The sequence below is a fragment of the Pelodiscus sinensis genome, chromosome 7 (genome assembly GCF_052426305.1).
Source record: "Pelodiscus sinensis isolate ZL-2025 chromosome 7, ASM5242630v1, whole genome shotgun sequence".
Classification (NCBI taxonomy): Eukaryota; Metazoa; Chordata; order Testudines; family Trionychidae; genus Pelodiscus; species Pelodiscus sinensis.
Genome location: NC_143058.1, coordinates 76,804,051 through 76,816,050, shown reverse-complemented (window position 1 = coordinate 76,816,050; position 12,000 = coordinate 76,804,051). Strand labels below are relative to the sequence as shown.

The window sequence follows — 12,000 nt, the reverse complement described above, 5'->3', positions numbered from 1 at the left end:
GCAACGTGGTCAGATTATGTGGTAACCTGAGTAAAGTCTACCCTGTAGCACGTAGATTACTTGTGCAATTAGAAGTGAATGATAAATTAAACTGAAGATCGTCTGACAAAGTAAGAGAGCTCTGTAGTCACTCCTTCAGTCTCAAAGTGTAGGAACTGCAATGATTTTATGACTCCAGATACTTCATGCTGGCTTTAGGGGATGATAATATTTCCTAGAAATTATGTTTCTGTCTTGTGATCAAGCATAAAAGAGCTGATGAAGCTTTAAGTGTAATAGCTGGAATGTCTGCAAAGAGCCTTCTTTCAGCGTTGAGAATAATGTGCATAGGAGGTAAAATTCACTTCATGCAAAGGGCCAGTCCTGTTTTGAGGGCTTACACAGGTCTTCCGCATTGCATAGGCATTGTGCCAGCCTTCTGTATGTCCGGTGAATTTCATTTACAGTGTGAGTACAACTCTGGGTTCTAGCACATAATATTTACATTGCAATCCTGGGCTACGTCTACACTGGCATCCCTTCCAGAAAAGGGATGCTAATGTAGCACGTTGGAGTAGGCAAATCCGCGGGGGATTTAAATATCCCCTGCAGCATTTGCATTAACATGGCTGCCGCTTTTTTCCGGCTTGGGGAAAAGCCGGAGAAAAGCGCCAGTCTTGACGTTATTCTCCGGAAAATAAAGCTTTTTCCAGAGGATTTCTTATTCCTACTTTCAAGTATTTAAATCCCCCGCGGATTTGCCTATTCCAACGTGCTACATTAGCATCCCTTTTTCGGAAAGGGGTGTCAATGTAGACACAGCCCTGGAGTCTCTGATTAGGTCCTGGCTCTGTTAGTCAGATGCTGTAAACAAATAACAGTTGTGAGGAAGTCTTGCAAGAGCCTCATCTTGTAATGCTCTTACGCCAGTGTCACCCTAGCCCCTTATTTATATCTGTCCTGTAGCTGGAAACCATACACGTGTATCCAGACTGTTGTGGTTCACTTTGTCACATTTAGTGTTATAGTTATGCCATGATATCTGCTGGTGGTGGATTTCTTATTTTAAACTCCATACTGTAATGTGTTTTTATTTCAGCACAAGCCAAGCCACGCAGAGAGATGCAGACCCAACAACATGTAGTGGATCTGTGAAGGGTGAAAAGTGCACTAACAAGGCCCTTCCATTCACCAGGCATTGTTTTCAACGTATCCTCTTAACTACCTTGCGTGTTCATTGCAGAAGGAAACATTTTTGGTCAAGTTTCATTCTTAGAGTGATACATCATTTTGTATCAGAAATAGTTATTTGCAAATAATGTCTCCTAAACCATTTTGGTCGTGTGTCTGTCTCCTTATAGGTATTTATGGTAGTGGAAATGTGCACTGTTCACAGTTAACAGAGCAGACCCATTTGTCAAGTGACCCGTATCTGTTCTAGCATACTGTTACATTCCTACTCACCATAGCTTGGTGCCTGCCAGCAACTTTACAGATGATCTTATTCTTTGATGGGAAGGTGTATCCTCTCCTGTTCTCCTGCAGTTGATGGTAGCTTTCCATAGAATATCTGGATATTCTTGCATGATTCAGTTCTGTAGGAAGAAACTAGGAATACTGTGGAGTACAGTGGTAGCCTAGAGTGAATGAATAGTGAAGGTTCTAATATCCTGCATTGCTAATCAGAATGGCGCAGAGGAAAGAAAGAGAATTCCCTAAAACACAACTCTGGGTGAGGAAGAAACTCTACATGAATGCATGGGATTTCAGGAAACCCTTAAAGAAATGTGATCTGGAGAGGTATAACATTCTCCTCAAAAAGGGGAAAAAACCTTGTGGGATTCAAAACCACCTTCCATATCTGAACCCGAAGCTAGACAGGCTGATTAGTATTATGATTTTTTATGATTATTTTAAGTACTCTATTTCTTACCTGGAAAGACCCATGTGCATCTTCTCAGTTTTCTTCCTTTCCTTCCTCCCCATAAAACTATAGTTGTGATTTCACAGCCTACTTAGGAATTGAAGAAGTGTTGCAAAATGATGAGAATGGGGAATGAAGACAAAGGGTAGAAAAGATCTAAACGGATGGGACAAAAGCAAAGCATCTTAAAATGTTGGATATAAGAAATGGAGTAACCATATAAAAGCTTTAAAAACCAGTCCCTCTATTCCTTTGACAGGGAAAACCAACATCCCTCCTGTTCTTGTCATGCATGGAGTTGCTTTGTATAGAATACTTGTACGCAGTATTAATTAATATACATTTTGAAGATACATTGTCAGTTGAAAGCAAAAACCATTATCAGTGGCCACTGACAATCTTATCCAACATGAGCGCCAAGATCCAGTGGAAAGGCATATTGGGCTGATTGAGGTTCAGCTTCCAGATCTCCATCACTCAATCCATCCCACTGGCCTTCTGTTTGACTTTGAGCAAATCACGTTGGTTCTCTATGCCTTTATCTTCTCTGCCTGGCAAATGAGGGTGGCAGTAGGTTATTTGAGACTTGTGCATGATGAGCTATTTGGCTCTTATAACTAATTGTCTGCAGACAACGGGAAGTTACATTTCATGCTGTATCTGTATCTGCAGGCCACGCAAAACTCCTCCTTTCAAATTTCATGTAAGAAGGCAGGTATGGTTGGGAAGTAGATGGTGCATTTTGGCTCCGCAGAGACACAGTGCAGCTCCGCAGGACATGTTGCTTGTTCCTGCAATGGCTGCAAAATACAATGATGATTTCTCATTTTCTATCTTAAAAATACAGATCTCTGTGAACAAGAACCTCTAAATGTGGGGAAGTTACAAGGCTTAGATACATGAGACCAGATTTTCAAAACAGCTCTGCACCCAAAGGATCTATGCATGTGTATGTAAATATATTAAAAATGCAACTCCTCCCTCTCCTCCCACAGAGATAATATTTTGCAATGTATCCAGTTCAAAGAATAGAGAATGTTTTGATTTTGCTTTTCTCCTTCCTTCACACATCATTTCTGTCCCTCCCGCTCAATGAAAATAGTTGTTTTCCACCTTATCCTTCCTTAGGTTTTCTCTTTATTAATGTTAATAATTTTTTTTTAATTTGAGCTAGTTAGTTAAATTCTGGAATAGGCTTCAAAGGAAGGTTGTAGAATCCCCATCACGGGAGGTTTTTAAGAACTGGTGAGAGAGATAACTGGTCAGAGTTTATTTGGTTCTGCCTCGTCCATAGAGCTTGTCTTGTTGGCCTCTCATGATCCCTTCCAGCCCCATGCTTCTGTGATTCTGTTGACTTTGCATTCTACAATTTTGAGCATGTGGTGATGGTGATGTTAGCATCAGTTTGACAATGAGCTACTGTGGGCAGAAGGAAAGCTGCTAATAGTGATAGAAATGTAGCCGTGTTAGTCTGGGGTAGTTGAAGCAAAATGCAGGACAATGTAGCACTTTAAAGACTAACAAGATGGTTTATTAGATGATAGCTTTCGTGGGCCAGACCCACTTCCTCAGATCAAATAGTGGAAGAAAGTAGTCACAACCATATATACCAAAGGATACAATTTAAAAAAATGAACAAATATGAAAAGGACAAATCACATTGCAGAACAGAAGGAGGATGCGGGGGGGTGGGAAGGGGGAGGAAGGAAGGTAAGTGTCTGTGAATTGCTGATATTAAAGGTAGGGAGAGTGGGATGTTTGTGAGTTAATGGTATTACAGGTGATAATTGGGGAAACTGTCTTGATAATGGGTGAGAAAGTTCAAAGACTTGTTAAGTCCCTGGTGGTAAGTGTCGAATTTTAACATGAATGACAGTTCAGAGGATTCCCTTTCAAGTGCAGATGTAAAAGGTCTTTGTAGCAGAATGCAGGTGGCTAAGTCATTTAGAGAGTGTCCTTTCTGGTTAAAGTGGCAAGAAACTGTTTTCTCTTTGTGATCTTGTCTAATATCTGTTTTGTGGGCATTAATCCTTTGGCGAAGTGTCTGAGATGTTTGTCCAATGTACATAGCAGACGGACACTTTCGGCACATGATAGCGTAGATGATATTTCTGGATGCGCAGGAATATGTGTTCTTGATCTTATAACTCACTTGGTTAGGTCCAATAATGGTATCAGCAGAATGAATATGTGGACAAAGCTGGCAACGGGGTTTGTTGCAAGGGAAGGTACCAGGGTTGGTATTAGTGTGGTATGTCCTGTGGTGGTTGGTAAGAATCATCTTGAGGTTAGGTGGTTGTCTATAGGAGACTATGGGTCTGTCTCCCAGAGCCTCTTTGAGTATGGTATCCTGTTCCAATATAGGCTGTAGTTTCTTGATAATGTGTTGGACAGGTTTAAGTTGGGGGTTGTAGGTGATGACAAGTGGTGTTCTATTGTTGGTTTTCTTGGGTCTGTCTTGAAGTAGATGGTTTCTAGGTATTCGTCTGGCTCTTTCAATTTGCTTTTTTGTTTCTCTGGGTGGGTAGTTGAGATTTATAAATGCTTGGTAGAGATCCTGAAGCTTCTGGTCTCTGTCAGTGGGGTTAGAGCAGATGCGGTTGTATCGAAGGGCTTGGCTATAGACGATGGATCGTGTGGTGTGTTCTGGATGGGAGCTGGATGCATGTAGGTAACTGTATGAGTCAGCTGCTAATATTATTTGAAAGAGGGAAAGAAAAGTCCACTATGAAATGTCTATTTGACTTGCAGTAAAGTCTGAAAACACAAGTTTCAATTTAAATTTATTTGACCTTTCCAGTCCATTCACATATCAGCTTTCAGAGAAGCAAGAAGGATTTTAGAACTTTTTGTGTTCTCTAGCTAGAAAGGTAAATGCCAAAAAAATAACGTAAAGAAAGGAATTAAGACATTTTGGTTTTAATGTTTTAATAGTGAGGTAATAGTTCTGTTGACACTACTGATTAAGAGTTTCCAGACAGAGGAGGGGCCACTGACAGAAATGTCACTGGGGGGCGGGGAGGTACACCGATGGAAAACAGCCCCTCTCTAGTCACCTCCAAGTGAGAAGGGAAAATAAAAACCCTCAGTCACACTGAACTGGACATATTGGAACTAGATTGGTCCTGCAAGCCATAGATTTGCGACCCCTGCTCCAGGAAAGAGATAAGGATTCATTAGCAAAATATCTGCATCAGCGGCAAATGATAAAAATCAAAACATCATAACAAACGATAAAATCCTGGGCAATTCAAGTTTAAGTTTTACCTACTTTCAAATAACAAAGTTAAGATACTAATTAAAAATAGCATCTTGATGGACTGGTAGAATTCAAGGCTTTGATATGTATCATATTGGCATGTCTCCTCTGTCTGGTGTGTTGTTCCTGACACAGAAACATATAGATATCCTATTGAACCGTTCTCAGCAGCTCTTTTCAAGTTGCACAGCCAAGTTTGCAGATGGACAGCAATGCTCTGTGCCAGTTTTTGACATTACACATCAGACTCCTCTGTGTGAAGAACATGCCAAAAAAATGGTAAGTACAAACCACAGCTGTAACTATTTCCATAAACTGGGATAATCAGGAGTTCTATTTAGCTAAGTTTATCAACTTGTGTGCTGTTTTACAAATATATATAATCTCCCCAACAAATATAAAGTAGTTTTACATTTTTTTTTTCTTGCGGGGGAAATGGATTTGCTAAAAACCAGAAATTGATCTGACCTTTTCATATAATCATCCAAAGCTTCAGGCTACATCATCTGAGGTTGCCCATCATATCGCAGTCGCGAGGCCCTGCAGCATGGTGTATTCTGGAGCATTAGAACAGATTAGTAACTTGCGGAACTTGAGACAGTATCCTCGATTTTCTGATCTCCACCTACCTCTTCCAAAAGCAACATTTTTAGGATAATTTATGTGCCTCTTCGCCTGTCATTTTTTTTCTCTCCCAAAAAATGCTTTTGGGACACTTTTAACTCTGAGGTTCCCATTGTGTTTTATCGTGTAACACAGACCCTTACCGTTTTAATCCAGGTATTGTTCTCTCTCTCTGTCTCTCTCTAGGTAATCCTCAGTGTCCTTATCAAAGGCCTGAAGATTGTCCCCCATTTTTTTCCTTTGCTTGGCACATCAAAACCCTGTGCCACAACCTTCATAATCAAAATTGAAGACTGAATCCGACTTGCTTCAGAGCCTATACGATGGCACTCATTTTGTAATTAGCCTTTGGGCTGCTGTTCAGGAGTACAAGGCCCTGCAACCGTGCCCCCTGCCAGTTCTCAGTCCTACAGCACTTACTATGTCTCCTCAGTGCTCATGGCTCCTTACAGCAATGGGAACATGACCAGAACTCTGGTTTACACCTACCTGCACAAATCCCTACCGCCAGGTCACTCCAATAGTCATTTTTTGGGTGCTTATATGAGATGTTCCAAATATTTTGTTTTGGACTTTATGTGCATTAAACTGTGGTACTACTGACGCAGTCATTAAAAAAGACAGCGTGGGCTTTCCGAATTTGCAGTATTTCAGCGATGACAACAATGTGATTTTTTTTTTTCTGACTGCCAGCTCTGCACCCCTGATCTGAGAATTAGCCTGAGTTCATTCTTTCACACTCCTTTTTTCCAGTAGTAGAAGTCCCAGACTGTGCCCTTGATTAAACCTGTGCAGCCCTATTTGCCTCCAAAGAGGTTGCAAAAGTGTAACTAAGGATGTAATGTACATGCTCATTGTTCTTCTCAGTGATAATGCAGGAGAAGGAAAGGAGGTAACGTGACTTTCAGACCCATGCTTGGATTTGCAGGTTGGCAGTTAGAAAGATCCTCTCTTCACTCACCTTGTGTCTCAGTGTTTGGGAATGGCAAGAAAAGAAAGTTTCATTTGATCCTAACGTGTCCCCTCTTCATTGTTTCTCCCAAAGGATAATTTCTTGAGAGGGGACAGCTCCCGTAAAGTTCAGCACCAGCAGCAGAGGAAACCCAGGAAAAAAACGAAGCCACCTGCACTTACCAAAAAACACAAAAAGAAGAGAAGGAGGGGGCCACGGAGGCCCCAGAAACCTATTCCTCCTGCAGTGCCCCAAGGGAACCTCAGCATGCCCACCAGCATTTCACTGCCAGTGGAGATCTCCCACATACGGTCAGTGCCCGTGGCACCTTGTACTGGGCTTGTTTTAGCTTTATAATCAAAAAGTTAAAGACAGGAAAAGATTGCAGAGACAACGCACTGCACAGAGTCTGGCTAAATGAAAGCTGAACAGAGCTTGGCTTAATTAGGTCTGCTGTGACCTTTCCTTTTTCTTTTCTCCACCACTTAATATTTTGACTTTCCAAATATGTTAGATGTTTGAACTGGAATGAACATCTTCAGGTGTCTTTTATTTCTGTCATTGTTGAAAGGAAGAATTGAAAAATGTTAATTTCAAATCTCAACACAGTTCAGTTAAAATGGTTGTTTTGCTGCCGATGCACAACTCAAAACTGTCATTAGCAGAACAAATTAAATGACACTTGTTTAAATGGCATTCTTTCCATTTACTGATTGAAAAATAAAAAGGGCTGGGTGTGTGTCTGTAAAGTATGCTGCAGTATTGAGAAATCAGGATTTTAAAGTGTGACCTGACAACACTGTCTCTTCAGGAGCCCCTCCACACCGGACCTAAGTACAGATGAGCTGCCCGATGACATCGCCAATGAAATCACAGACATTCCACATGACTTGGAATTGAATCAAGAGGACTTTTCTGATGTCCTACCACGGCTGCCTGATGACTTACAAGATTTTGATTTCTTTGAAGGTACATTTTTGTTTTAATTTATGTGAATTTTTAATTTAATACACATAGTGAAGTGAGATGCATTTGAGGGTTCCACCTGCTTTCTTGCAGGGAAGAGGACTGTTAGAGAAAGAACACATATTCAGCCCGCTGCTCATACCTCTTACCTCTAAGAAGAATATGTTTTACAGGACATGCATGTGATTATTTGCTTGTTTGTATACTTGGTACTATGGAAATCCTGAGTGATTTAAAATTTTAATAAATGAGTTTGTGCTTTTCTGTATGTCACTGACCATTGCAATTTAATCAACCAAATTCACAGTCAGGCATCATTCTGTGACTTGGATTCCAGCCCAGTTTTATCAATGTCAGTGGCCTTGTCTACACTGAGAGAGAAGGTTGAATTTATTAAGGTTAATTTTCTAGCACCTGATTTTGTAATGTCAAAGGTGCATATCTCCACTGTGCACAAGACTTCAATGTAGTTCACCAGTGAGTCTCCAATAGTGTGGCTCCTGTCGACTTTGAGAGCATTGCACTATGGGTAAGCTATCTCACAGTTCCTGCTGCCCCTTTGCATTCTGGGTTATGCTTCCAGTGCAGGCTGGGACCAAAACAGTGTAGAGGGTGATTCTAGGTACATGTTGTCAGCGTCCCATAATGCCCTTGTCTCTCACCCTTTCACACTCACTTGAAAGAAACAGCAAACAGGATTTGTGTGCCCTTTCTTTCCTGGTTATCTGTGCATACGGATAGTAGGGTAAGCATGGAACCCATCATGGAACCCATTCAGCAGCAAAGTATTATATCAGTCATATTAACCATGGTGTGCCTTATGCTGGAGTATATCCAGAGCATGTCCAGGACCTGCCCGAATGAGGACAAATCTTGGGATGCCATGAACATAACTCTTCTGCGAGGCACGTGAGTTGAGCGCCTGGCAAATGCCGCCAGCATTTGATCCTCTGGACACAGTGGAACGCTGGTTCTGGTGCTGTCAGACAAGCACCAGACTGCCTAATGATGCAGCTATGGGATGATCAGCAGCAGCTGCAGAACATTTTTATGCCTAAGGCCACTTTCATAGAACTCTGTGAATTGCTTCCCCCTGCCCTGAAGCGCATGAATATCAAAATGAGACCCGCTCTGTCAGTTGACAAGCGAATGGCAAATAGCCACGTGGAAGCTTGCAATGCCAGACACCTACTGGTTAGTTGGAAATCAGTTTGGAGTAAGGAAACCTGCAGTGGGGGCTGTTGTAATCCAAATAGCCGAGACCATCGATACCCTTCTGCTGTGAAGGTTAATGAGTCTGGGAAACATGCAGGGCGTAGTGGAGTGCTTTGCCACGATGAAGTTCCCTAACCATGGTGGGGTGATAGACGGAACATGCATTTCTATCATGGCACCTGACCACCTTGCCAAAAAGTACTTCAACCACAAAGGTTACTTCTCACTGGTGCTGGCGATGCCGGTGGATCACAAGGGCCGTTTCACCACCATCAATGTGGGATGGTTGGAAAAGTGCACGACACGTGCACCTTTAGGAACTCCGGTCTCTTCAGAAAGCTGCAAGATGGAACTTTCTTCCCAGACCAGAAAATTATCATCGAAGGCGTTGAAATGCCAATAGTGATCCTTGGAGACCCAGCCTACCCCTAGCTTCGATGGCTCACGAAGCTGAACACAGGCAGCAGGGACCACAGGAAGGAGCAGTTCAGCTACAGGCTGAGCAAGTGCAGAATGGTGGTAGAATGCTTCTTGGGCATTTAAAGGGAAGATTTCACTTTCTGTTGACCTAGGTTAGACCCCAGTGAAAGCAACATTTCCATTGTTGTGGCAGCCAGCTGTGTACTCTTGTAGATATTCTGGAGCAAGGAGAAAGAGATATGGCAGGGTGGGAGAGCAAGGTGCAGCACCTAGCCAGTAATTATGAGCAGCCGGGCACCAGAGCAAAAAGCAGAGCACGTTGAGGGGCACTGCAAATCAGAGGGTACGTCTACACTAGCTCATTAGTTCGAGCTAGGTAGGATAATGAGGGCAAGCAGAGTTGCAAATGAAGCCCGGGATTTAAATATCCCGGGCTTCATTTGCATGTTCCCAGGTGCCGCCATTTTTAAATACCCCCTTAGTCCGAACTCCGTGCCTGCGGATACACGCGGCACGGAGTAATGAGGAGTAACGGTAGTTCGAATTCGGATCTTTAATTCCAACTATCGACTCCGTGCCGTGTGTAGCCACGGGCATGGAGTTCGGACTAAGGGGGATTTAAAAATGGCGGCGCCCGGGAACATGCAAATGAAGCCCGGGATATTTAAATCCCAGGCTTCATTTGCAACTCCGCTTGCCCTCACTACCCTACCTTGCTCGAACTAACGAGCTAGTGTAGACGTACCCAGAGAGACTTTGGAAAAAGAGCTTTATGAATGGCCAGACAGCGGTAAGAAAGTTGTGCATGTTGCTCTTAATGAGGTGCCCTTGCATTAAGTGGGCCTGCCTATAAACTCTGTATCCCCCTCCCCCTTTCAAAACACGAGAGTATTGTTCAGAAATCATGCATTTTTAGGGAACACAGCAGGGATAGAAAAGGAGTTCGGGGGGGGGGGAATTTTGTGGGGGATGATCACAAGTGTGAGGAGAGTCTTTTGCTCTGGAATGCATCCTTGCGGGTTGTGTGTGAGGCTGCCCTTGGCCACCCTGCTCCCCATGTTCTAGGGCCCCTGGGAGAGGAGGGAATGAGAGTCTGCAAGAGCTGGAGGGAGTGCCTGTGCCTGTGGCAGTTCTAGAACAGCATCATGTGGATCATCACATGCGCCATTACCATCAAGACTCTCTCTTGGTTCTTCACTTCCAGTTCCCTGCTCGCACTCCTCCTCGCGCTCCACTTGCATCTCCTACAGTCCACTCACTTAATTACTCCCTGTCCAAGTGGATGGATTGCATTTGCTTTGTGAACATGTCGTCCCTGGTGTATGTTTGCCTTTGGATCTGTGTTAGCTGGACAGCTAGCAGAGCTGAGGGCGTGTGCAGCAAGCTCACTGCTGCACCTGCTGTAAAGAAAAGTGAAGGGCAGGCTTTACAGGACATACATTGTTGAGCATAAAACCTAATCTTTTAGCATAAATGGAAAGTCTGTCTAAAGACAATAGGGAGATGTTATGTACCAGGCTACAGTTGTGCCTTTAAGCACCCTCTATGCAGCAGATACCCCACAGAGATCTTAGGGGAGCAGCTGGACTTGGTTTGGTGGCAGACATGGTAAAGGACTGGTCGGGTCCTGAGCCTTCAGAGGGGAAGGGGGTCCAGGCATAGTGGCAGGGCAGTGCAGAGACTCATGAGGTATGTGTCCCCCCCATTTGCCGGGAGAGTGCAACTTTCCCTTCCCAAAAGAGCATGTGGGTGGGAGAAAGGAGAGGGGCTCTGGGTGCGGTGGCAGGGCAGGAGCACAAGCCATGCTTCATTAGGGATGAGAAAATGGGGATTTACTGCAGAGGAATCAGTTAATAGCTTCTCCTGCTTCATCCAGGGTCACAGGTGAGATCTCAGTCTTCTCCAAATCTTGCAGAGTGACAGGGGTGGATGCTGACTGAATGTGGCTAGAAACCTGGGCCTTGTGCTGCAATGATGCAGACCACTTACTGCTGGCTTGTCTTGGGAAGGTGTCCGACCTTGGAGGAAGGAATAAGGCAGGCTCCCCAGAAACCTTGTGAGAAGGATGAAAGAGTTCCTATGAGAGCTTCGGGGAGGATTCCTGTTTCGTCTCCAGATTCGTTAACAAACTATTCCATGGTGCCCCCATTGTGGAGACAATTGGCTGCCACAGATCACACCTAATTGCCTTAATCCACGTCAAGCATGATCAAAAATGTGAACTCCCCAAAAGTCCCCTCCCCAGCATCAGACCAACAGCGAGACATCCTGGGAAGAGGGGATTGGCTCTAAAGTTATAAAAAGATTCTGGCTGTTGGTGAGATTTGGTTTTCCACTCATCTGTTGACCAGTCTCTACCTCATCCATGCTGTTCTTTATGCTGTTGTGCTAGGCTGCCAGAGGAGTGTCTTGAGAAGAATCCATAGACTGGCTTGGAAAGCTGGTCAGTTCCCCCCCAGAATCACATGCCACTGCTCAGAGAAGTGGCATGTTTGTGGTGATGATCCAGACCATCCGTCTGCCCCCTTTTTCTTCTAATAGGCCTGCTTGAGCTCCTTTATTTTCATGTAGCACTGCTGAACATCCCTGGTGTATCCTTTCTTCTCCATGCCCTTTGCAATCTCGGCCTAGATATCTGCATTTCTTTTGCTGGTTCGTAGT

At 43.7% G+C, this 12,000-nt stretch overlaps 1 protein-coding gene across 1 annotated transcript in view; it reads left to right on the top strand.

Annotated features, from left to right (window-relative positions):
• INO80D (INO80 complex subunit D) overlaps positions 1-12,000 on the top strand; it is an 80,330-nt gene that overhangs the window by 48,433 nt on the left and 19,897 nt on the right. The window contains exons 7-10 of the mRNA XM_006129023.4: positions 1,079-1,188; positions 5,308-5,441; positions 6,832-7,049; positions 7,550-7,707. Of these exons, the coding sequence (XP_006129085.1) occupies positions 1,079-1,188; positions 5,308-5,441; positions 6,832-7,049; positions 7,550-7,707 (620 nt within the window). The remainder of the gene's footprint in view (positions 1-1,078; positions 1,189-5,307; positions 5,442-6,831; positions 7,050-7,549; positions 7,708-12,000) is intronic.